Genomic DNA, 22770 nt, shown 5'->3' with positions numbered 1-22770 from the left:
GAAACATTGGACTCTCTTATAAATTTGATTACATTTTGGTCGAGTGTCTGAATTTGTTGCGACTATCTAACCCATCAGCCCTTAATTCTCACGACCCAAACCTTTTGTTCATTCCCTTCATTGCCTCCAAGAAAGCAAAACCTTGCTCGGCACTAAACCGATACCATGGGATGCCAAATCCTGTAAGTTGCGCCCTAATCCCCCGCCGGGGAGTAATCTGCTCTATATTGCTTGTTCCACCGCTGCACTCCTCCGCCTGCAGCCGCTTAATTAATATCAAATCCTGATCTATGCCACATGAGGCCCCCACTGTGCGGGCCGGGCAGTTTCAGATTCTGTGAAAACAAATCGCAGCACACGCCAAACCAAGACCAGACCGCAGCTCTAAGCCCCTACATGAGTAATCGTAATCCCGAAAAGTTTTCAGGGAAACCAACTCATAACCCGTAATCATCGCAATTAGTTTAGCTCGATGACGACGCAACGGTTGCCAAGCCGGCAACTGGCAACTGGCAACTGCAAAATGAAAATGGAAATGGCAACGGGGAGCCCACGTAAATCAGCGAGGCGCTGCCGTGTCGTCATAGGAGCCGTAATCAGAGCAGGTGCGAAGAAGCCACCTGCCAATGGCGACTGCGAAATACCATTAAAAACTTATCGAACAAAGCACAGAAGTACAAATATTAGTAAGACACATTTGGCCAAGTCGTCCCATTTTGGTCCCTAGTTGGCACTCTGACCTCTATCATTCGCTGCTTGAACAGAACAATTGGCTAGCTAATTCCAAGAACAAAATAACCAACAAAATGGCATACCCTGCGCCAAGCATCCCGTACAGGGAATCGAAAAATCAGTAAACCGAATCACGGCGGCAATAAAGCCCCCCATTCACATGGACAGTCGCAGCCAGAGTGATCACATACATCGTACGTCGAGGGGCAAGATACCGCTGATGATGCGGATGATGGGGGCCCATAAACCGCCGAGTAAACAGGGAGGCGTTTAATTGTTTTCATGCCTGTCCGAAGCTGGAGGGAGGGGGAGGTTAATGGATTAAAGGGTGAGTTCGCGGGGTCACCGCCAGGAAAATGATTTAGTTAAACAAACGTGGAGCTGACACACCAGCTCGGCGCACGCTTAGAGGATCCACCACAACACTGATGATGACTCTGGCAGCATCCCGAGTAGGGTGATCCTTAGTCGCTAGATTAGCGCAATTGGCATAAGCATCGCTTGTTTTCCCTCGACTATAGGCAAACAAAGATGATTTGAGGCCCCAGCGCCGTCGGGAAGATATAACGTACCCGCCCAACGCCCCAGCTTCAGTCAGCAGAGGCGACCCAAACAACTCGCACGATGAGTGAGCCCCGAGAATCCGTCGATCCCACGCCTCCTCCCAAGGGTGTGGAGCACCAGAAAGATCCTCCCCAGAAAGAGGCAGCAGCAGCGGCAGCAGCTGATTTCGAGACAGCCATCGATGCCGCTGGCTTTGGGATGTTCAACATCCTCCTTCTGGTGGCCGCCGTTCCAGCAGCCATGGGCACCGTCTACGAGACCTCCACGATGTCCTACATACTGCCCAGCGCCGAGTGCGATCTCAAGCTGAGTCTGCTGGACAAGGGCATTCTGAACGCCATCACCTACGCGGGCATGATCAGCTCGGCGGTGATGTGGGGCTACCTGGCCGACACCAAGGGCAGAAAGAATCTCCTGATTGTGGGCTACGCCGCCGACACGATTTGCGTGCTGGGAGGAGCCCTCAGCCAGAACAGGATCCAGTTGATTATTTTCAAGTACCTTGGTGGCTTCTGGTGAGTAACTAGCTCTTCGCGGTTGGAATCGAACCTCCTCCAGCAGCTCTGTAATCAATGCAGCATGAGTGGCCCCTTCGCCGTTCTTATGACCTATCTGACGGAACTCCACGGGCGGAAGCACCGACAGCGCATCATGATGATGGTGGGCATCATGTTCTCCATTGCGACGCTCACGCTACCGGGTTTGGCCATGCTGATTCTGCCTGAGACGTGGAACGTCCGTATCTGGAATTTTTCACGTAAGTTCCGAGGGCGTGTTACGTATTTGCCAGTGTTGTTATCGGTGTTGTTATCAGTGTTAGCTGATAAGAAGCTAGCAGATAACCGGATAAGCATCCGTAGAACAGTAGATAATACCGGAGGCCCCATCCCCATGGGAAAAATCTGCGAATCGATATATAAACTCCACGCGCCCACTAACGCTACCCATATACATATATAGCTCAGCAGCTTTCATTGAGTGCAAATAGTCGTAGAGCAGTAGTGTAGTAAGATGATAACAAGAAGCCCCTGATTACAGCAGCAAGTGCACTTAGGGGAAAATAAAACGATTAGATGTACAGCGCAGCTATAATTAACCTTTTAGTGTATAGAAGAAATAAACTTTCTAATGGAATTGAACATGGAACCGTTTCAGTGACCACCTGGCAGTTCTTCGTTGCCATCACCGCACTGCCCAGTCTGCTGAGCTTTGTGCTCTTCTTTTTCTTCCCGGAGAGTCCCAAGTTCCTCATGTCCAAGGGGCGCAACCAGGAGGCCCTGGCTGCCTTCAAGTTCATGTATCACCTGAACTCGAGAAAACCCAAGGACTCGTTCCCAGTATGTTTACTTACTATCAAATATTTGACCACCAATAAATGTATTTTCAAACAGATCAAGGTGCTGGCCAACGAAGTAATCGTTCCGGTGAAGAAGCACGCCAAGAAGGAAACTCCTCCGACGGAGGAAAAGCCTCCGACTGAGTGCGACGTCGTTCAGGATCCGGAGAGTCAGGACTCCAAGAAGAGTTCTCTGCGCTCGGGTTTCACCCAGCTCCGTCCCCTTTTCACCAAACCTTACCTAAGTCTCTCCCTGTGGGTTTACCTCCTGAACTTTTGCGTGCTCTTGGGGTAAGTCTCCTAAGTGCAACGAAGATCCATTTTAAGAGATGCTTGTTCTTAGGCAAAACACCATGCGACTGTGGCTGCCACAACTATTTGCGTCCATCAACGAGTACGAGAACTTGATGAGCGGCCAATCGCAATCGACGAGCATCTGCAACATCCTGGAGTACAGCGTCAATCGCACCCAAAGCCAACTCGAGGCAGTTACCCGGAATGATCCCATGGTCGAGTGCCACGTGAACATAACACCCTCCACCTACACCAACAATCTGATTGTGGCCGCTGCTGGTCTCGTGGCATACATGCTGGCTGGGTTCCTGGTAAATTTAGTTGGCGTCAAGCGCATAATGAGTGAGTACCCTATCAATCCATCAAAAGTGGTATTATATGTATTCCGAAATTCCAGCCAGTGGACTCTTCATAGCGGCCTGCTGCTCCATTGGGATGTACTGGTCCAGCTCGTCAGTGTCCACAGTCGCACTGGCTTCGCTCTTCGTGACCATGGGCAGCATATCGGCCACTTCGGTGATCAGCGCCTCAGTCAACCTCTTTCCCACGTCGCTCAGGTGGGCTTTTGGCCAATTCGACAAGGTGGTGTCACGATTAACTGGTTTCTAATCCCTTCAGGACGATGATCGTCTCGCTGGAAATGATGTTCGGCCGTCTGGGTTCTCTGCTGGGCAACATATTCTTCCCGGCTCTGATGGGACTGGGCTGCGTGCCACCCTTCCTCATGATCAGTTTGTTCATGCTGGGTAAGTTGAGTGAAGAAGCCGGACTGAAGCCAAATGTGTTCTAATCCGCGTTCCTCATTGCTCAGCTGGGTGCATTATGGCGACATTCCTGCCCCTGAAGAACAAGGCCGCTCTCAAGTGAGCTCCTTCGGACTGGACCGTCTCCGCCGGGGACTCGAACTCGGCTCCGTTCCACCGCTGTACATAGTGTATTTAACTTATTTCCTAGCTTAGTTCGTTGCCTCCACGCTGTTTGCCTCTTGCGAGAGCTACAATATTTACGGCAACAGAAACCCTAGTTCTCAACTCCATTAAATCAATGCAATCTGCAAGGGTTTTTAAGTTGACTTTCGTTTCCAGCTATTTTCTATTTCCATTTCCCTATTTTTTTTTTTTTTTTGTATTTGTTTTTTTCCTGTTTGCCTTGCCTTGCGCTTCGCCTTTGGTTTAATTAAAAGTTAATTTATTTTAGATTGCAAGTCCCTAGGTTTAAGCAATTTGTATGCAATTTCGTTTCACTTGTCAATTACACGAATTCCTCTCCATCGATTTCCATAAACCGCTGTCACTTATCAATGCATCCTTGAGCTGGGACGAGGACTTCTCTTTTCCGTTCCTATCCGATGTCCTGCACTGGCGTGAAAGTGACTGCCCAAGAAGTCAAGCAAGCCATGCAGATGGGAATCGGAGGAATTGGCAGTCGGGACTTGCCACGTTGGCCAGTACAACTCCAGCCAGAAGTTGTCAGCCAAATTGAGTTTCGTCCAAGGACTCGAAAGTGCGGAGTATTCTCACTTCCTCGGAGGCGATGAAGCCTCCGTTGGCATGCAAGCCCATACATTGTTATTAATTAAAATCATTACAATCACAAAACAAATCGTTTCCATCGCACATTCCTATCTCAGCACTTAGCACTCAAAGAACTTGGCACTTTAACGCAAATAATGGACGTGGAAACAAGATTTGAGAAATAAAATGATGATGCATTTCTGCGCCCTGCCAACATTGCTCCGCTATTTTAATTAATTAATCCACTCAGTCATAGATTTTGAGTAATTGCCGAGCCAGAGCGAATCGCTTAGCCAGGAAAACGATTAGTGCCGAATACACCATCAAAAGCACAGACCTTTTGGGCCGAATCGTGCGCAAATACAGTGCGACTTCTTCAGCGAAACGAGGTCCTCGGCTGACACGTCTTTAATTCGAAATAAATGAAGTGAGCGAGGCGGGTCGCTCCTATCTTCACATTCCAACGCCCATTCATCGCGGCCAATTGCTACTGGTTTGCTGGGCGGTTTGAGCTACTGGGCCGCCACTGTACCATAATCGCCCTCCATCGCCCCCAATGTCCTCCAGCTGGAGACCCCTGGCGTCTTATCTGCGCGCGGAGGCGTTGATATACGAGTGCGCACTCAAGCCAAATGGAAATGCTAATTATCTGACAACGGAGGCGCTCAACTCGAAGTTGGAGGCCCGTCTTCTGGGCTGCCCCGATATGCCTATGCCTTGATTTCGCTAATGCTCGAAATCAGACAAGACCCACAGAAAGTTTTAATTAAAAACTTTTCGGCTCTGACTTTTAAAACCCGAGTCGAGTCGAGTCAAGTCGAGTGGAGTGGAGGCATCGCGGCTGCTAATGCGATGCTAGAGCATCGATAAAGACCCTCGCAGACCCACAGACCCAAGGTGAACCTCTACAGGTTGTTTTTCCCGAGAGCGATTCACGTCACGCGCGCACTGCGAGAAAATAGTGGTAGCTTCTAAGGGGACTCCAAGGGTCAGATAGAAGGTAAAATCAATTTCACCACCACCTGGCCCTTATAACAGCTTTTGATTATAGATGATAGGCAATTCAGAACTGTCATGTCACCTGCTCTGCAAGTCGAAAACAAAGCCAAAAATCCTCCACTTCTTTTTTCAGCGATTTAAAGAATAGTGGTACGCAAACAAGCGAATTGTGCCATAAATTAAGACCACATTTTTCGGTGGGCAAAGTGTGTTTGCCCCTTCTTTTCCCGGACCATCGCAGATAACTTTTTGTGAAGTGCAGCTGACTAATCTTATCGCAGGCAGAAGAGAGCACAGCACGCCCATAAATTCCAGCGCCGGCCAACGCCGGCTCCAGTGTTCCAAGATGAGTCTCAGCAACAAGGTGGTGATCGTGACGGGAGCTAGCAGCGGAATCGGTGCCGCAATTGCCCAAGTGCTGGCCCGCGAAGGCGCCACTTTGGCGCTGGTGGGCCGCAATGTGGCCAATCTGGAGGCCACGAAGAAGAACCTCAAGGGCACGCAGGCGGAAATCGTGGTGGCCGATGTGACCAAGGACGCTGACGCGATTGTCCAGCAGACGTTGGCCAAGTTCGGACGCATCGATGTGCTGGTCAACAATGCCGGCATTCTGGGCAAGGGCGGCCTCATCGATCTGGACATCGAGGAGTTCGACGCGGTGCTGAATACCAATCTGCGCGGCGTTATTCTGCTGACCAAGGCGGTGCTGCCCCACCTCCTGAAGACCAAGGGCGCCGTGGTCAACGTGAGCAGCTGCGCCGGCATTCGTCCCTTCGCCGGAGCGCTGAGCTACGGAGTCTCCAAGGCTGCCCTCGATCAGTTCACCAAGATTGTGGCCCTCGAGACGGCGTCGCAGGGTGTGCGCGTGAACTCGGTGAATCCCGGCTTCGTGGTGACCAACATCCATCGCAACATCGGCATCGTCGACGAGGAGTACAACGGCGTGCTCCAGCGGGCCATCAACTCGCATCCCATGGGCCGCGTGGGCGACGTCACCGAGGTGGCCGAGGCAGTTGCCTTTTTGGCCAGCTCCAAGGCCAGTTTCACCACCGGTGCCCTCCTGCCCATCGACGGTGGCAAGAACAATCTGACGCCTCGTTAAGCGTGCGCGATTGCGTCTTCTCCATTATTTCTACCCATCCTCCTGTTTTTTTTTTCAATAAATAAGTAGTAACCACACTGAACCAAAGACGTTTTTTGCCACATCGAAATGGGAAAAGTTGGCAAAGCAGAATTAAGCCGGACACAGAAATGAATACCTCTACACTTCACAAACGGTAGATGATTAACAAGCCACCACAGCTTACGTTTCGTTTGGAATACAAGTATAACGACAAGACACCGTTTCCGTGTATCGCAGTAAATGAACATTTTTGAAGTCCGCCGTCAACTATCAACTTGTTTGCGGGGGTGACCCCAAAACGACCGCCATGGTTGCTGTGTCAGACACTCAACAGACTTATCAGGCCCATCATCAGCCGGTAGTTGATAAGGTGCCTTGTCAGCGTCAGCGTCAGCGTCAGCGTCAGGAGACGCAGACCGCAGAACCGATTGCTGCGGTTTAATCTCCGCCAGCTTCTTATCACGAAGCACTCAAAGATAACTGCGGATTCCACTGTTTATTTGCAGCAGGCAGGGGGTAACCGCGTGTTCCCCGCTGCGGTCAGCGCTTTATATGCTGGTAATGTAGGTCATAATGGACATTGATTCATGGGTCCCCGCCCCTCAAAAGGGTTAACAGCTCGGGAAGTTGGGAACACTTTGGGACAATTATCAAGGGGCATATTGAGGTGAGAAGCTCCCTAAGGAAGCTCAGCCGAAGAAAGCTAACTGAAAAGCTTAAGAACTTAAGGACACAGGTTTCAGAAGCTGAATACATCGCAGGATCCCTTGGTGGCTTTTAGAAAAGACTCACGCATTTGACAAGACGGAATGAAAACTCGATAGGAGCTTCCTTCATGGAGCTTCAATCCTGTAGAAACTTGTACCACGTAGAATGTGGCTTTGTGGTTGAAAGGCCGAGTGAACTGCAATGCTTTTCCAGTTAGCAAAGGTCCTAACCCAACGGAAATCGTTAGCCATAGCTTAAAGCTACACTTTCATCCCCAAAACGGCGAGTAAATCGCACTGAGAAAAGGCCTCAATGTTGACGACTTTCGGAGAAAGTGCCAGTGCGTCAGAAGCCGTGGCCGCGCGCTCATCGTTCTATTATCCACACATCCCCCTGGCACACAAGCTTCTCGGAAGCGAAAGCCAGCGAAAGAGCAGGAGAGAGCAAGGGAGCTGGGCCAGCTGGCACAGAAAGCGGAACAAGCCACCGATTGATTTTTCTCATTGGGCAGGCATTGGGAACACAAAAACAGAGGAAACCAACGACGCAGGGCAAGGCGATTCCCTGCAGCATTTCCATATGGAAATGAAAATGGAGGAGGCCCAGGACTCCAAGGACCCTTCCCCGACGACCAAAGGCCAGCTGCCAGCTGGAGCTGTTCGTGTCGAGGACGAGGAGGAGGAAGTCGAGGAAGTGGAGGAAGTCGAGGTCGAGCAGGAGCAGCAGGAGCTGCTTAGCGAGCGCTGGTCGCCGTTGGGAGCCAACTACGATGACGCGAATAGCGCCAGTTCTGGCGTGGATTGCGAACTAGAACAGGGACTGGAAAAGTCAGAGACGCGACGTGGAAGCACTGGGAGCGAACTGGCTCGTCTGCGAAGCATCGAGGAGGAGCAGGAGCTTCTAACCAGTTCCCTGCTGGCTTTGACCTCCCACTTTGCTCACGTCCAACTACGAGTTCGCCAAATTGTTGAGGCGCCAGCGGAGGAGCGGGATCAACTTCTGCGCGACCTCGAGGACTTCGCCTTCCAAGGAATTCCAGAGGCAGTCCAGTCCCAGGAATCCCAATCCGACAAGCCCGTTATCGAGGGCGAAAAGGAGCATGGTCCCGATAGCCAGCTCATCGAACAACTGAAGTCCCAGCTGACTGAGCTGGAACAAATAGCCTACGAGGCTGGAGAGCCCGGCATCCTGCCGCAGCACGTATTGCTCGAGAAGCAAAAGTTCATCCTGGACGAGCTGCGCTCCAAGCTCAATCTGCAGGTGGAGCAGCATGAACTGCCGGCTCTCAGCACGGAACAACTGCGCCACCAGGTCGACAATGCCATCGGCGAGTTTGTGGGCCCTCTGAAGATGAAGGAGCAGCTGGTGGCCCAACTGAAGACGCAGATAACTGACTTGGAGCGCTTCATTGCATTCCTCCAGTGCGACGCCGTCGAGGGATCCGTCGGCGATCGATTGAAGCTTCTATCCGGAGCATACAACAGCTATGCGGCGAAGCAGACTGCAAGGAGTTCCCAGGCAACTCACGTTGCCCCAAACGCTCCCGCCACGATGGCTTCTGCCCAGCACTCCTCTGGATTGGGTTCCCACTCTTCCGGCGAGAGCTTGCACAGCAAGGCACATGGCCTGCTGGACAAGGCTTCGGTCCTCATGCAAATGTTCGCCAGCACGCATCTGGTGAAGCCACGAAGTCACGACGAGTTCCAGCAGAACTCGCTGAAGAAGACGCACAAGGGCAACCACTGGGGGTAAGATCTATACGCTCATCATACAATCATCCCATTCATATGCTTTTGGAAGCACGTCTCAATAATTTTATATATACCACAGACGAGATATCATAACGAATTTAAGAACTTAACCAATGGTTTTGCTTCCTAGTGCAAAGGAAAAGTTTTTGTGTAATGTTAGGAATACTTTTAGGCTTAGAGAGAAATGGCCTTTAAAAAAGTCATTACCTAAATGTTTCGTTCCCCGAAAGTAGTTATACGGAGATGAACACATATCCTCAGCATAAACTTAACATTTCCAGTTTAGAGATTGCAAACACCACCACCAAAGTAAAGAAATCCAACCTTACTTGATCTTTCACCCGATTTAGGGATCTGCGGGCACAACTTGAGGTGGACATCCAGGAAGTAGCCGCACTGGCCGCCACTTTGAGCTGCGATCGCGAGAAGTTGGCCAACATCAAGAGGGCTTTGCGCCAACAGCAACAACAGGCGGAGTCAACCTCTTCCTCCGACACTGGTAATCCGGTTATCAACTCCCAAAACGGAGCACTGACCCTGCCACCTCGTTGCCGGCGGGCAGTGCCAACTGGTCACGAACTGGCTCCATATGCCTCTGGCGGCGCCATATCCTCCGACTCCGACGAGGACATAAGCTACTCCAACTTTGAGTGGGAAAAGGAGAGCAAGAGCCGGCGGACGACGCACACACGCGGTGACTCCATTGCCACAATTGGCAGGGAACTGACCACGGTGGTGCGGAAGAACTTTGCCCGCACGTTGCAGCAGCTTATACAGCATGGACTTCGCATCCCAGCGGAATCGGCTGCCTCCAGTTTGATGGTGCCCTTCATGAGGTGCCTGCATCCCGGACCTCCGGTGATCCCGCCCGCAGCCGGAGGAGATTCGCAGTTCCTCGGCTTGGGCAGGGCCATGCACGCCTGGGAACTAGTACTGGCCTACTACAGGCTGAAGCACGGCGAGGAGTACAACAACACGCCAGCCAGAAAGTTGTCGCAGAGCTTCCAGCTGGACATCGTGGACGCGCAGGCTGTGACCGCCAAGCAAAGTTTGCTCAGCGCCGTCGGGATGATTCTAACCATGCATCGTCCTTACAAACGGAGCAACAACGCCCACTTCAAGGCCTTCGTCTGTGCCGGACTCAAGTGAGTTATTTGCAAGAGCTAAACCCTGGGAAATCGAAGGAATGTTAGTTAAGAGCGATTTACAAGCCGCAAAACTTTGCAATACCGTATGGCTAACAAGTGCATAGTTTTAGGCATTAGCCTTATACATCTCCGAAACACATTTGATAGTTTCTTTCCCAGTAAAAGGGAGTCTTCAACAAAGCAAACTCTTTAGAATTACACGTATCCGAAATCAAAATGATCTTACTCTTTAGCAATTCGTGGTAATATTGATTCTGAAACTTATCAATGAGCTAATTGCTTAATCGAGTAGTTACTTTAACATGTAAATGAAATATAAACATAGTTTATTAGGTGCAGGTAGCTTTTGACTTTGTAGTCTTAATTAGTTAAGGTTTGTATTGACTTGAACCTCGTATGAATAAGGCTAACAAGGACGCGGATCTTTACTTTGGCTTTTATCTTACTTCTTCCATTTAAACGACTTCTCTCTTCCTTCAACAGCTCCCACTTGCTGGTGGAGTGGCTGAACTTGATCCTCAGCTGCCATGAACTGGTGGACACGTACTACTCGCCAGACAGCTACGTGGCCCGCACGGGATTCCGGGACTCGCTGCGCTCCATCGATGCTCTTTCTCGATTCGACTTCGACCTGCCGGTGGACCTGGCCATCCGGCACTTCCGCAACATCTAAAGGCGGCTGACTTGTACATTTTTTGGCGTAGACTAGATCACACTATTCAATGTCCAACGTATTCTCTCTCTCACTTATGTATAAACTCGTGTATATAACCTTAGATATGTCCCATTAAATCAATTGCTAATCCTAACGAAAGTGCGTGCTGTAGAATTCGTGTAGGCACTGGCTGATCTTATCGCCCAGTGGACGTTCCAGGGGTCCACATGGGATGCCGGAGAGGAGTAGCCTGGCCTGCTTCTGGTCTGCACACTCCGCGTAGGCGTCCAGCAGGCAACGTGGAGTGGGATATCGTTCCACTATCGCCATGGCTCGTTCGAGGGACAGGGAATGCAGCTGTAGCAACTGTTGCACGAAAACCTCGCGCACTGTGAGCTGCGCATTCTTGGCGGAATCCTCGTAGAGGGCTCGAAACTTAAGCAGCCCCAGGTCGGAATTTGTGAGCAGGCAGGTGGCTTTGTCGAGGGTTCCGCGATCCACGCTGTGCAGCTTTTTGCCGGCGAATATCTGACCCAGGGACCGACTCATTCCGGCCAAATAGCTCATGGAACGGAAATGATTCGCTGTGCGCACCACCCGGACACCAGTTTGTACTTTGGCATTGGTCAGGGCCTGCTGCAAGGAATCCAGTGGCAGGCCCAGTTGCTCATTATCGCCATAGTCCTCGACCAGGTAGATGATGTGTTGCAGGCCACAGTGATGCAGCCGGTGCTTTTGTTCGTGGAAGCGACCGTCCCGAATACTCGATGCCAGGTCATCCATCCTCTTGCGCTCCACAATGTAGGGTAAAACCAGTTCATTGCCCTCCTGATCCTGGGCCACCCAAAGGAAATCGCCGATTGTGAGGCGACGCACTTCATGACGGGCTCCCAACGACTCCAAGTAGCTCCTTGTCTGGTCCAAAACTCTTTTGTTTTTGCCACTGGTTTCCTGGGTATCCACCAAGAGGAGCAACTCGAACCGTCCTGGTTGCATTTCCACTACGCGCTCCCGCTCCTCAAGGGCTGCCAGTTCCGCCAAATCCTTTTTAGTTGGCTTCCTGGGCCTGTCGCTTTTCTGGCGTTTCTGCTGTTCCAGCTGCTTCTCCTGCACCTTGCGTATGACCGCCTGGACCTGTTGCTCGTAGCGCTCCTGAACCACGGCCTGCTGGGGCACCAACTGGAGACTTTTGTGATGGCGAAGCTCCTCGTCGATTAGCTGGCAGAGCGTGCCCCCAAAGCCACGCAGAATAGAGCAGTCTCGTCCGCTGGACAATGGCAGTGGGTAGCTTTTTAGGGACTCCAGCGCCTGGCGAAGCCTGAACTGCGACTTTTGATCGCGGCGCTCCGCTTCCCGCAGCCAGCGTTCCAGCCACCGAGTAAACAACGGATTCGGCTCCCGCAAGAGCACTTCCAGTCGGGTTTCCATGACTTCACAACTTTAACTTAATAACACAATGCCAATTCACGAAACAAATCACGAATTTCACAATAAATAACCGCGCGTCCATTGCCGGTTCTTAACTCTGGCAACGCTGGCCCTGGTGGTGGCACTTTTACAAACGGTACAGCTAAACTTGCATATATCGATAACACATTTTTACACATTTCGGTATTTTCCGAGGGAGAAGTTTCAACTTTCAAATGAAAAATTGCGGGCGCACGCATACAAAAATGCGGCGTACTGGATATTTGCAATTCCCCAAAGAGCTTATGCGACCAAGAAGTGTGTGGCGTAGCTTACGGAGCAAGAGACGACAAGCTTCAGCAGTAAAGCGGTGTTCAAATATCAATTCTAACAGCTTACACTTGTTAGTATCTCAAGCAAACTTTGGCGGCACAAGGAGTACTCTTTCCAAGAGACGGTCACACTGACACAGCACGTTTGTTTTGCGCCTCCTGTTTCTGTTTTGATTTGTGGCTGTGTTTTGAGTTTTGCGTTTGGCGTTTGTCGTTCGCAATAAAGACGAGAGCGAAATGGGCGACGGAGTGGAGAGCATCAAGCTGGAGGCCCTGACGCTGAGCGAGGGAATCCGGCAGGCGCCCGTGTGCATAATTGTACTGGGAATGGCCGGCAGCGGCAAGACCACGTTCACCCGGAGTCTCATCCAGCACGCCCAGGAGAAGTTCAATCCGTACGTGGTCAACCTGGATCCGGCGTGCAGGGAGGTGCCGTATGCGGCCCACGTGGACATCCGGGACACGGTCAACTACCGGGAGGTGATGAAGCAGTACCAACTGGGTCCCAACGGCGGCATTGTGACCGCGCTCAATATGTTCACCACCAAAATGGCCCAGTTTGCGGAGCTAGTGCGTCGCGCCGGCGAGCGCGGCCACAAGTGGTGTGTGATCGACACGCCCGGGCAGATCGAGGTGTTCACCTGGTCGGCTTCCGGGAGCATTATCACCGAGGGACTGGCGACCATGTTCCCCACCATTGTGGTCTATGTAATGGATGTGCAGCGCAGTGTGTGTCCCACCACCTTCATGTCCAACATGCTCTACGCCTGCTCCATTCTGTACAAGACCCGGTTGCCCTTCCTCGTGGCGCTGAACAAGGTAAACTCTTGCCAAACAGATTTAACAGATATCCAGAATCATGGCTAACTTTTCCCGCTTCCGCATCAGATCGACCTGCAGGACTGCAGCTTTGTGCTGGACTGGATGACGGACTTCGAGGCCTTCCAGGAGGCTCAGGAGGAGGAGCAGAGCTTCGTGAGCAACCTCACGCGCACCATGTCGCTCACCCTGGACACCTTCTACGAGAATCTAAGCACTTGCGGCGTTTCGGCCAAGACAGGCGTGGGCTATGCCCAGCTCCTGACGAAGATCCTCGACTGCGTGGCCGAGTACGAGCGGGACTACAAGCCAGTGTACGAGAAGAAGCTCCAGGAGCGACTGGCGCAGAATGCGGCGGGCCCAAAGCCAGTGGATCACGTAGAAGAGGACGGCGTTGCCGTTCCCCTGGGATTGGGGCTTCAGGTATGAGTTCTTGAGCCATTTGTCCACCTACTGGTACTACAGGGCCTTACCTATTTTAGGACCCACCGCCGAACTCCGGGAACAGCGTGTTTCTAATGGCACCAGGTCTGGTGCCCCAGGCAGCGGAAAATGAGGAGGAGGAGGACATGGAGGAGGACGCAAAGGGCACCGCGGAAGACCAAAACTTCCACAGCTTCGTGCAGAACCACCTGACCGCCCAGCAGAGCAAGCGGGACAAGCTGCAGCAGGAACAGTCGCAGCCGTAGAGCCGTAGAGTGATCACTAAGTGAACTAGCTGGAACTGGAGGATTTCCATAAATGTAGTTATAGCGTAGTTACGATGGCGGCCCTTGGATGGAGGGCTATGATGAAGCTGGGATTTCGAGTTTTCATCTTTATTATTTACTTTAACAAGCAAAAACATTCAATATAGTGTGTGTTCGTCACTTCCACTTCCGATATTTGTTTTGTATATATGGACTTAGTTTAGCTTTGCAAATTAGTGATAACATATACATATGGAGGATATATCCCGTAAATGTAAATGCAAGCCTCATACTTTGCGTTACTTATTTTCGTATATATATATGCAGATATATATATATTTACATCCATGCTGTATGTATATTACGTGTGTACATGCGTTGAGCAAATTGTCAAATAAATCGTGTCGTGTGTGTCGCGTGTGTCGCGTGTGTTGGGTGCTGATATCCTACGAGCGATATCTTGCGCTTTATAGTTGCTTCTCTGGATTGTGGTTGTCCCGGTTTGTTGGCTGTCGCTTTAAATATTACGCTTACAAAAATACAGATCATCTCAAATACTTGTCAATGCTCACAGTTATACACAGTTTATATAGACGAACAGTAGTCCCCCACTAATATTTCTCTCTGCCTTGCTGTCTTGCTGCCTCACTGATTCACTGATTCACTGCATCACTGCCCCATCTGAATTGCGGGCTGCAAAGCGGACTCGCATCCCAATCCCCGCCAGCCTGTGCTGCAAAATAAGGTGTGGACAACGTCCGGCAAACGCTGCTTGCGAAAAATATTCTTACTTCTGGACGTTTCATTTGATTTGAGTGCGACTTCCGCGGGCTCCTCTGATTGGTAGCCACTGTGCTCCCCCCTTCCTTTCGGAGCAGCAGGAGCGCCACTAGGTGGACTGCCAGGTGCAAAGTGGGCCAACAGTTATGTTTAAAAAGCTCGCTTGGTTTGGAAAGTACTTTGGATGAGATCGAGAGCCCTGCATGGAGGAGCCCAGTTGCCCAGTTGCCCAGTTGCCCAGTTGCCACCTCACGTTGTCAAGCTAGCTCATGCATATTTATAAGTACGGGGTATCTGGGGGTCGAGACCAAGCTCTCTCACACTCACACACACACTCTCTCTCGAGCACACACACACACACAGTTTTGGGGGCGAAGAAGGAGCATTGGAAAGCTGCGAGGAGCGGAGATAGCTAAGTAATTGTATCAGAAACAGTCTTCTTCGTTCTGGGATCTCGCTCGGAAGGGGAGGGGAAACATAGGAGGGAGGATGGGGCTTGGGTTTGGAATCGGCATTAGCATACTGGATGCGCTGGTGTGGAGCAATCTTACAATCTTACAAACTTAGCAGGTCCGGATAATCTTGAACGGATGGGCGCTGGCCCAGCGACTTGGAATCGCTTCGAATCAAGCAGGCCGGAAATCAAAAGCTGGAGCCGAGGGCGAAGGGGGAATCATCTGGACGAGCTCCAATTAGTCGTCGTCCGACATGTTGGTGGTGGTCAGCAGCGTGGCGTTGTCCTCGGCGCCCTGCTCCTCGATGTCCTGCAAGAGAGAAAGTTATTCAGGCGCGTTTCCAGCTGCGGATCTCCTCGAGAATCACCTCGCGGATCAGCTTAAGGATCACTTAAAGGCCCCCAGAAAGAAACGGATGAGCTGAGCTGTTGCTTTTCTCTTTTGTTGTATTTGTTTCTTTTTTCATTTTTTGTGTATGTATAAAAATAAAAAAAATTTGTTTTAAAAATGACGTAAACTTAAATGAAACAAAACATTTAGGCTAAGAAATAGTTTCTTTTGTGTGTCGAGCAAGTAAATGCAGCAGAAATGTTGCAGTGGTAGTTTTGAGCCAACGAGATTACATCAACAGGGAGCCAAGTGTCCAGTGTCCAGTGTCCAGTGTCCCCGGCTCCTGTCCATGGTGCTGCTCTCTCTCTATCTCATTCTCTCATTCGTTTTGAATTGGAAGTGTGCGGAAGATTTTGTTGTCCTGTGCTTGCTGGCCCCTCGTCGCTCGAGCAGCTCACTTGAGCTTCTGCTTGATGGGACTGGGCGAGGTCTGGTCCGCCTCGGGCAGGTCGCTCTCCTTCTTGCGCTTCACCTTGTCCTTGGGCGCCTTGGCGGGCTTCTTGGTCTGCAGCGCCAGCTTGGCCTCCCGCTTGGCCTCCTTCTTGGCCTCGCGCTTGGCGCGCAGCTGCTCCGTGATGAAGGAGAAGACCAGGTAGCCCTGCAGGGCGATGAGGCCGCCCAGGGCCAGCAGGGAGCGCACGCCCCCAATGCCGTAGTACAGCGTGAGCACGCCGATTACGGACGTGGCGAAGCGGATGAGGAAGAAGACGGCGTTGTTCACCACGCGCAGCTTGGCCAGGCGCTCCTCGCGATCGAAGACGCCGATCAGCTGGAAGACGTGCGACAGCAGCTCGCTGAAGTAGTGCAGCGTCAGCAGGACGAGGGCCAGGCGCTGGAAGCTGAGCGTGTAGGCGAGGACGATGAGGGTGAAGCCGCTGATCGAGTGCACGATCTTGGGCTGCTGCTCCTCCTTGGTCTTGATCTTCTGGAAGTAGAGCTCCGGCAGCATGTGCAGATAGTAGGCCAGCTGCACCACGAAGTAGAACTTGTGCAGGAAGCTCATCGGGTGGTCGGGGAAGCCCTCCCACAGCTGGGCCACCTGGCCGAGGTAGCCCTCCTTCAGCAGGACGTGGGCGCCCCACACGAAGGACAGCAGGTAGAAGGCCACCAGTTGGCCGGACTCGTTGAAGCGGGCCAGCTTGAACTTGGACAAGTGCAGCTTTTTGCTGATCTTGTCCAGCACGAACTCCTGGATGATCGCGTGCATGATGATGCAGGTGAGCGTGTAGAAGAATATCGCACAGTAGTCCTTGATGCCGGCGATGTAGGTGTACGCCTTGCCATATGGCTGCTCCCGGCTGGGATCCTCGCCGCTGACGTTGTGGTGCAGGGATATGAACGCGCTGGCGAACGCCGCCGTCGATTCGTTCATCAGGCCGACCACGAAGACCATGGCCACGCAGGAGATGATGTCCGCGTGGTTCTGGATCACAAACTCGTGGCTCAGGATCGGCGGGTTCTTGTTGCTGGTCTTGCGACCGAGTCCCGGTTTAATGGCCATTTCTCAGTGGGTTCTGGGTTCTGCTCCAGGGGATTCTGAAATGGTGTACGAGTTGGTTATTGAGCTTCTGCTGACTGCCCATCAATGGACATCCTGCGCCTCTTGCAGGGGAGCATCTGTAGCATATGTGACACGTCGCCCTTTCGACTTCGCTCGCTGATTACTCGGGCTCATCGCAGAGATGAAACGCGGACTGGTTCCCAGCACCGAGCTCATCACTGGGTAGCGCTGAGGAGATGCTCCTCCGCATCCCGGCTGCAATCTGCCAGCCAGCCACAAGTGCCCATAGCAGTGCCATAGCCAGCCACTGATAACATAGCGATATGTTTGCATGGCATGCTCCGTGCCTCTGGCACTGTGGCCACTTTCTATGAGTGCTTCTATGAATGGGAGGGAACCTGTGCGCACAGCTCCCAGATGCTGTCCCACTTTGGACGCCTCCTGGAGGAGAAGCGCTCCGAGGAGTAGCTACTGTGCTCGAGATGCTCCCCAACAACAAACACACATTTTGCCTTGTTGGCACTGCTCACCGACGCACACACACGCACACACACAGAGACACTGTGCGGGAGCTGCGCGCTCCCACTCGCTCACACACGCACACACACACACACCATGGGAGACTCGAAGAGACACGCTGGCAAAACTGTTGTTGCACGTTGGCCACTTTTACTTACAGGATTTTCGCCAATCTTCCGGCCAACTGGTGACTTGCAACGTGATTTTGCTGACGTAGACGTTGCCTGGCGTTCCGTTCCGTTGCGTTGCGGCTGGCACACACTGGCGGCTCCGATTCGGGCTGTGATCTGGAACTGAATCTGAATCTCAATCGGCACAATCGACGCAAACTGAAGTATCTGCTATGGGCGCTCTGCCGCTGCCGCTGCCTCCGTCGCTGTCGCTGTAGCTGTAGCTGTCGCTGCGCCGCTGCTTTTGCCGACTGCGATGCTGGTGCTCACCTGTGTGCCGCCTGCGCGTGTGGGTGTGTGGGTGTGTGCGTGTGTTTACACCAGGGATGCCACATCGCGCACGGTTCGCAGTTCACAACTCACAGTTTACGGTGGTATATCTCACTTTATTTTTTGCTGGCACTTTACACTGTTCACCCGATTTGTTAGCCGAATTTGAGCTTGCATTTTTCACATTATTATATTTCGATTTGTGCGCTGGTTCCAATTTGAGTGCTGCCCAGCCCTGGCAGAAGTGCCACGCAGCTCTCTGCGCGCCAGCCGTCTCGCTCGCACCCACTCCCACTCCCAACCGTCTGCGCTGTGGTGGTTTTGGTATTTTTTGTCCTTGTGGCCTTGGCGATACTAGTTTGTGCGATGATTTCCCGCACTGCCATTGCTCTCGACCAGGGCTGCAGCAGAGGAGTTGATTTTGGCGCCAAATCAATTCAAACCGTTTGCTCTGCAGTTTTACGGCCCAATTAGAGTTTTCGCTTTTCGCACACAGCTAATCAGGATTTGCACACTTTTCACACTTCACTCGGCACCTTTTAAGTAAATAAACAATGCTAAACTAACAGCGCGCTGTTTGAATCAGTCGATTAAGTTTGGAGCTCGATTCCAGTGGCAATTAGCCCTTGGAATACTTAGCTATGCAGACTTAATGCCCCGCTTCGTGATTCAAACTGCTGCAAACGGGCTCAAGGACGCGCCGCCACCCACGCCCCACGCCCACAAGCCGAGCGCCCAGCCACCCACTTCCGGTTCGGTGGTCAAGCGAAATGCACAGAGGGTACTCACGTTGCGATTCCGCTTGCGGACGGAGGACACGATGGTGCGCTTGTTGCGTGCCACCAGGCAGACCGTGATGATCAGAATCACGCCGATGAGGGCGAAGCCCAGCAGAGCGGGCAGCAGCACGCTATCCTCGTCCTTGTAGCCCTGCAATGGGAATGGAGTGGAGTGCAGTGGAGTGGGGTGGCGACCGAGCAGGCTATGCCGTTGCGTGGCTACTTACGCTCCATTGGAAGTACGTCGAGGGATCGATGTAGGCCCAGTGCGTCTTTATCCAGGCGGCGTTGCTCTTCTGCCCGTCCCCCGATCCCGATCCCAATCCCGATCCCAATTCCGATTCCGATTTCGATTCCGACGCTGGCTGCAGCCTGGAGTTTTGGCCGGCTCCGGGCAGGATCTGCGGCCCCTGGGCCTTGGCCAGAACTGGCGGCATTATGGGCTTCTTGGCGGCGGACTTGAGTAGCGGCACCTGGATGATGCGGGTGGTGATCGTGGTGGCCGGCGGCGGCGGTGGCGGCGGCAGGTACCTCGGAGTTGTCACCGGAGGCGCCCTGGTTGTCGTGGTGGTGGTGGAGGAGCTGGTGGTTGTGGGTGCTGGAGCGGTTGTCGTCGTCGTCGTTGTTGTGGAGGTGCTGCTACTGCTACTGGAACTGGAGCCGGAGCTGGTGGCCACGGTGGTGGGGCCACTGGTGGTGCCAGCACTCGGATTGGTGGTCTTGTTCACGCGGATGACGAACTGCTCAATGCCATTGCGGTTCACAATCTGCACATTCCGTCCCACGTTCTGCTGCAGCAAGGGCGATCCTGTGGGCAGTGTGGAAGGGCCAGCCGCCTCGCCACCGCCTGCAGGTGGACTGTGGATCAGGGCCGCCTTGGTCTTGAGGAACCACTCCGCGGGATTCGGCAGACACTCGGCGGAGACCAGGAAGGGTATGAGCACGGCGCCAATGATCACCGTGCACACGAAGATCAAGCCCAAGTAGGCGAAGAAGGAACGGCGGCGTCGCTGGCCCTTGGCCTTTCCGGACGCGGATGCGGATGCGGATGCCGAGGTGGAGGCCGATCGTCCGGCGCCCGAGAGCTTGCCCTCGATGCGGAAGTCGTCGTTCTGGGGCAGAATCGTGTACTGCAGGCTGTTCTCGCCGTGCCTGATGGTCTTGTACATCCTGTCCAGTTCTTCGTCCTCGTCTGCGCTTGAGATTCTTCCGCTCTGCTGCTCCTCGCTCTTCTGGAGCTTTCTTCCGCTGTTTAGCTGCTCAGCTCCTCAGATGAGCCCTAGTCCAATGAGGATTTGTTATTCGAGTTGCAACTGCCTCCACTGCCTCCACTTCCTCCGCTTTCCACCCCCTCGCACACTTTTTCCCAGCTCTCACCTCTGCGACAGAAATACTGCGGACCTGGTGGCTATCCTCTGTCCACGATTGTCCTGCTCCTCAACGCGCTCCTGCTCAACAGAAAGTGCTGTGCGTTCCGTTGGCGTCCTTCGGGAATATTGTTTTCGTCCTCTTCCTGTTCCTGTTCCTGCTGCTGCTGATGCTCCTTGCGCACTAAATTTTATGTTTTTATTGATTAGGCGCTTGTTGTTTTCCGGCGCAGGCGCGATTGCCGAGTGTTGCAAAGTCCTGACTCGCGTCCTTTGGGGACATTTTCCAGTGTTGAGCAGTTGAGTCTGCTTGAATCGCTTTCTAACGGAAATCCTGTGGCTGTGAAAAACTCTCTCTTGGGCGGAAAATCACTCCAGTTAGAGGAGCTAGACTTACCCGTGGCTCCAGGAGTCTCCATTTCTGCAGCAGGCAATCCACTGAGTTTTGGATCTTGGCCAATCGCCACGGAACTTTGCCACCACTCGCGCAGACTTTGCACCAGAAGATAACCTGCAACCTGGCTATCTGGAGAGATGGCTATCGGCCGCTCCTGGTGGATGACGCATCCAGCTAATGGATCAATCAGAAATTGCGACCACAGACAGATCCAGATTTACGAGCTAGTCATGCACCTCGATTCCACTTCCACTTCTAATTCCCATTCCCATTCCCATTCCCATGCGATAAGCCCCGTCCAAGGAGGTGGGGCTGCAAGTGGGTTTAACTGCGGCTTATCGGGTGGCGATAAGCGGCCACCGAGACCCATTTCCCCACACATTCTGCAGTGGCCTCGCAGTCGCGTCCAATTGGCCAAGCGGGTCGGTTAACGCAGCGTTTCTTGCGGGGATCCCTCAACACCTCGAGCTACAAACATGATACTCCTCGCAGTGCTCGGTCTGATCCTGGGCATTTTGGTGGCCCTGGCGGGCGTGGCGCTCAAGCTGTTGGGCCTGAAGCCGCCACTGATCTTCGACAAGTACCCGCTGAAGGGCATCTTCTACCGCGTCAAGTTCCGGATCGCCTTGCTGGTGCTGCGGCGCCTGCGCTACCGCATCTATCGCCGCAACGAGGAGCTGCTCGGCTCCGCGGAGCACCTGGCCAAGGTGGACAGAGCGCAGCAGCTCGGCAACGATCCCAAGAGCTACGACGTGGTCAGCTTCATGGCGGCCAACAAGGAGGGCCACAAACTGATGGTTACCCTGGAGCGGAGGCGACGCGGCGTCCTGAAGGCGGCACTGTACCTGTGGCTGCCCGAGAGCGGGCTGCTTAGTTCGCCCAATCTGCCCGACATGGTGTACTTCACCACCGCAGATGGAGCGGAGAGCAGCGAGTTCCGGGGCGGCGGCTTCCACGTCTACCAGGAGGCATCTATGCGGGTGTGGCGCATCAAGTACTGCGGCGCGCTGAAGACTCAGGGGCCGGAGGTGAGGGACATGGCCGTGGACCTGGACCTGCGCTTCGAGAGCTCCTCCGCCGAGCACTTCGACTTCAACCGGGATCTGAGCAGCGCCCTGATAGCCGACTCCATCGCCAGGGAGGCGTGGGACGAGAAGTTCTACAGCCTGCTGCGCAGCGTCAACCACATCGTGGAGCAGCGCACCCACTACGAGCAGAACGGCGAACTGGCGGGCAGAGTCACCCTCGCGGGAAGGGGGGAAGTGCCCCTCAAGATGGTGGGCTTCCGGGACCACAGCTTCGGCACGGAGCGCTGCCTGAGCTCCATCAACCGGTACGTGTACTTCGCCCTCTTCCTGGACGACGGCAGCAGCATGGTGGTGGGCAGCCTCAGCCAGCCCTCCTTCTTCCTCTCCTCCCTGAAGGTGGGCTACGTCTGCAGCCCCTCGGGCCGCTATCAGCCACTCACCGGGAGCAACTTCGAGCTGTACTCCTACGGGGAGAAGGGCACGCCGCCGCAGCACCAGAACTTCATCGTGCGCACCGAGGAGCGCGAGTACCTCGTGCAGATCCAGGTGGAGGCCTCCGCCCTGCGCTACGTGGGCGGCGACTGGGAGTCGAAGGTGTTCAACCAGTTCGTGGCCTGCACGGTCAACGGCGTCTCCGGCCAGGGCCACGCCGAGTTCCTGTATCGCCACAAGGGCGGCAGGCCAGAGGACGTAGCCGCCGGGGATCCCAGCTGGTACCAGGACATCAAGCGCTTCGAGAGGAGCCTGTCGCTGCTGGAGGAGGAGGCGGGGGCCGACGGGGACTTCATCTTCTAGCAGAGGATCATTCAGCGGATTCAGCTTTGTCATTTTTGTTTTCGGTTTAAGATAGCATGTACATAATACAATAAAGCATGTGAAGTGCCTGGCCAATTCCATCAGTAGATCCAAATCAACTGGCGGCCATCGGGTGCAGCTGCAATCTAGTGGATCGCGGGGCGATAAGGAAGATTGGCGGTGGAGTTGGACCCCCGCAAGGAATGGGGATTAGTCGCCTATAAATTAGCATGCGGCAGACTTCATGG

The 22770-nt window shown here is 53.3% G+C and overlaps 8 protein-coding genes across 8 annotated transcripts; 5 read left to right on the top strand and 3 right to left on the bottom strand.

Annotated features, from left to right (window-relative positions):
- The first annotated feature begins 1317 nt into the window (after window positions 1-1317).
- LOC6523866 (synaptic vesicle glycoprotein 2B) lies at window positions 1318-4210 on the top strand. Its single transcript, XM_002099703.3, has 8 exons — window positions 1318-1811; window positions 1875-2053; window positions 2452-2633; window positions 2688-2923; window positions 2976-3268; window positions 3324-3483; window positions 3545-3672; window positions 3738-4210. Exons 1-8 carry the CDS (start codon window positions 1357-1359, stop codon window positions 3791-3793), a joined length of 1689 nt encoding a protein of 562 aa, XP_002099739.1. The 5' UTR covers window positions 1318-1356; the 3' UTR covers window positions 3794-4210.
- A 1549-nt stretch (window positions 4211-5759) lies between these two features.
- Window positions 5760-6623, top strand: LOC6523865 (3-oxoacyl-[acyl-carrier-protein] reductase FabG). Its single transcript, XM_002099702.4, has one exon. The coding sequence runs from the start codon at window positions 5786-5788 to the stop codon at window positions 6539-6541; it is 756 nt and encodes a 251-aa protein (XP_002099738.1). The 5' UTR covers window positions 5760-5785; the 3' UTR covers window positions 6542-6623.
- Window positions 6624-7602: 979 nt separating this feature from the next.
- Window positions 7603-10978, top strand: LOC6523864 (RUN domain-containing protein 1). Its single transcript, XM_002099701.3, has 3 exons — window positions 7603-9018; window positions 9372-10166; window positions 10653-10978. The coding sequence occupies exons 1-3, from the start codon at window positions 7850-7852 to the stop codon at window positions 10840-10842; spliced, it is 2154 nt and encodes a 717-aa protein (XP_002099737.3). The 5' UTR covers window positions 7603-7849; the 3' UTR covers window positions 10843-10978.
- On the bottom strand, window positions 10475-12364 carry LOC6523863 (crossover junction endonuclease MUS81). The gene has a single exon (XM_002099700.4). The coding sequence runs from the start codon at window positions 12250-12252 to the stop codon at window positions 10975-10977; it is 1278 nt and encodes a 425-aa protein (XP_002099736.1). The 5' UTR covers window positions 12253-12364; the 3' UTR covers window positions 10475-10974.
- A 315-nt stretch (window positions 12365-12679) lies between these two features.
- On the top strand, window positions 12680-14257 carry LOC6523862 (GPN-loop GTPase 1). The gene is made up of 3 exons (XM_002099699.4): window positions 12680-13382; window positions 13452-13805; window positions 13865-14257. The coding sequence occupies exons 1-3, from the start codon at window positions 12801-12803 to the stop codon at window positions 14069-14071; spliced, it is 1143 nt and encodes a 380-aa protein (XP_002099735.1). The 5' UTR covers window positions 12680-12800; the 3' UTR covers window positions 14072-14257.
- On the bottom strand, window positions 14180-20455 carry LOC6523861 (mucin-5AC). The gene is made up of 4 exons (XM_002099698.4): window positions 20313-20455; window positions 19163-20214; window positions 18946-19086; window positions 14180-15615 (listed from the first exon to the last, which is right to left on the bottom strand). Exons 2-4 carry the CDS (start codon window positions 20102-20104, stop codon window positions 15544-15546), a joined length of 1155 nt encoding a protein of 384 aa, XP_002099734.3. The 5' UTR covers window positions 20105-20214; window positions 20313-20455; the 3' UTR covers window positions 14180-15543.
- On the bottom strand, window positions 15728-18138 carry LOC26536131 (translocating chain-associated membrane protein 1). The gene is made up of 2 exons (XM_039370552.2): window positions 17875-18138; window positions 15728-17232 (listed from the first exon to the last, which is right to left on the bottom strand). The coding sequence occupies exon 2, from the start codon at window positions 17195-17197 to the stop codon at window positions 16091-16093; it is 1107 nt and encodes a 368-aa protein (XP_039226486.1). The 5' UTR covers window positions 17198-17232; window positions 17875-18138; the 3' UTR covers window positions 15728-16090.
- Window positions 20456-21091: 636 nt separating the features above from the next.
- LOC6523859 lies at window positions 21092-22629 on the top strand. The gene has a single exon (XM_002099696.4). It carries the CDS (start codon window positions 21176-21178, stop codon window positions 22520-22522), a length of 1347 nt encoding a protein of 448 aa, XP_002099732.2. The 5' UTR covers window positions 21092-21175; the 3' UTR covers window positions 22523-22629.
- The last annotated feature ends 141 nt before the right edge of the window (window positions 22630-22770 follow it).

The sequence above is a fragment of the Drosophila yakuba genome, chromosome X (genome assembly GCF_016746365.2).
Source record: "Drosophila yakuba strain Tai18E2 chromosome X, Prin_Dyak_Tai18E2_2.1, whole genome shotgun sequence".
NCBI lineage: Eukaryota > Metazoa > Arthropoda > Insecta > Diptera > Drosophilidae > Drosophila > Drosophila yakuba.
This window is presented reverse-complemented; position numbering and strand designations above follow the sequence as displayed.

Coding starts and splice junctions, on each gene's coding strand:
- LOC6523861 (XM_002099698.4), bottom strand. CDS start 20,104: ATGTACAAGACCATCAGGCACGGCGAGAACAGCCTGCAGTACACGATT. Junction 19,087..19,162: donor CGACGTACTTCCAATGGAGC/GTAAGTAGCCAC, acceptor TTCCCATTGCAG/GGCTACAAGGACGAGGATAG. Junction 15,616..18,945: donor TCCGCAAGCGGAATCGCAAC/GTGAGTACCCTC, acceptor TCTCTCTTGCAG/GACATCGAGGAGCAGGGCGC.
- LOC6523865 (XM_002099702.4), top strand. CDS start 5,786: ATGAGTCTCAGCAACAAGGTGGTGATCGTGACGGGAGCTAGCAGCGGA.
- LOC6523859 (XM_002099696.4), top strand. CDS start 21,176: ATGATACTCCTCGCAGTGCTCGGTCTGATCCTGGGCATTTTGGTGGCC.
- LOC26536131 (XM_039370552.2), bottom strand. CDS start 17,197: ATGGCCATTAAACCGGGACTCGGTCGCAAGACCAGCAACAAGAACCCG.
- LOC6523863 (XM_002099700.4), bottom strand. CDS start 12,252: ATGGAAACCCGACTGGAAGTGCTCTTGCGGGAGCCGAATCCGTTGTTT.
- LOC6523862 (XM_002099699.4), top strand. CDS start 12,801: ATGGGCGACGGAGTGGAGAGCATCAAGCTGGAGGCCCTGACGCTGAGC. Junction 13,383..13,451: donor TCCTCGTGGCGCTGAACAAG/GTAAACTCTTGC, acceptor CTTCCGCATCAG/ATCGACCTGCAGGACTGCAG. Junction 13,806..13,864: donor CCCTGGGATTGGGGCTTCAG/GTATGAGTTCTT, acceptor TACCTATTTTAG/GACCCACCGCCGAACTCCGG.
- LOC6523864 (XM_002099701.3), top strand. CDS start 7,850: ATGGAAATGAAAATGGAGGAGGCCCAGGACTCCAAGGACCCTTCCCCG. Junction 9,019..9,371: donor CACAAGGGCAACCACTGGGG/GTAAGATCTATA, acceptor CACCCGATTTAG/GGATCTGCGGGCACAACTTG. Junction 10,167..10,652: donor TTCGTCTGTGCCGGACTCAA/GTGAGTTATTTG, acceptor TTCCTTCAACAG/CTCCCACTTGCTGGTGGAGT.
- LOC6523866 (XM_002099703.3), top strand. CDS start 1,357: ATGAGTGAGCCCCGAGAATCCGTCGATCCCACGCCTCCTCCCAAGGGT. Junction 1,812..1,874: donor AAGTACCTTGGTGGCTTCTG/GTGAGTAACTAG, acceptor TAATCAATGCAG/CATGAGTGGCCCCTTCGCCG. Junction 3,673..3,737: donor GATCAGTTTGTTCATGCTGG/GTAAGTTGAGTG, acceptor CTCATTGCTCAG/CTGGGTGCATTATGGCGACA.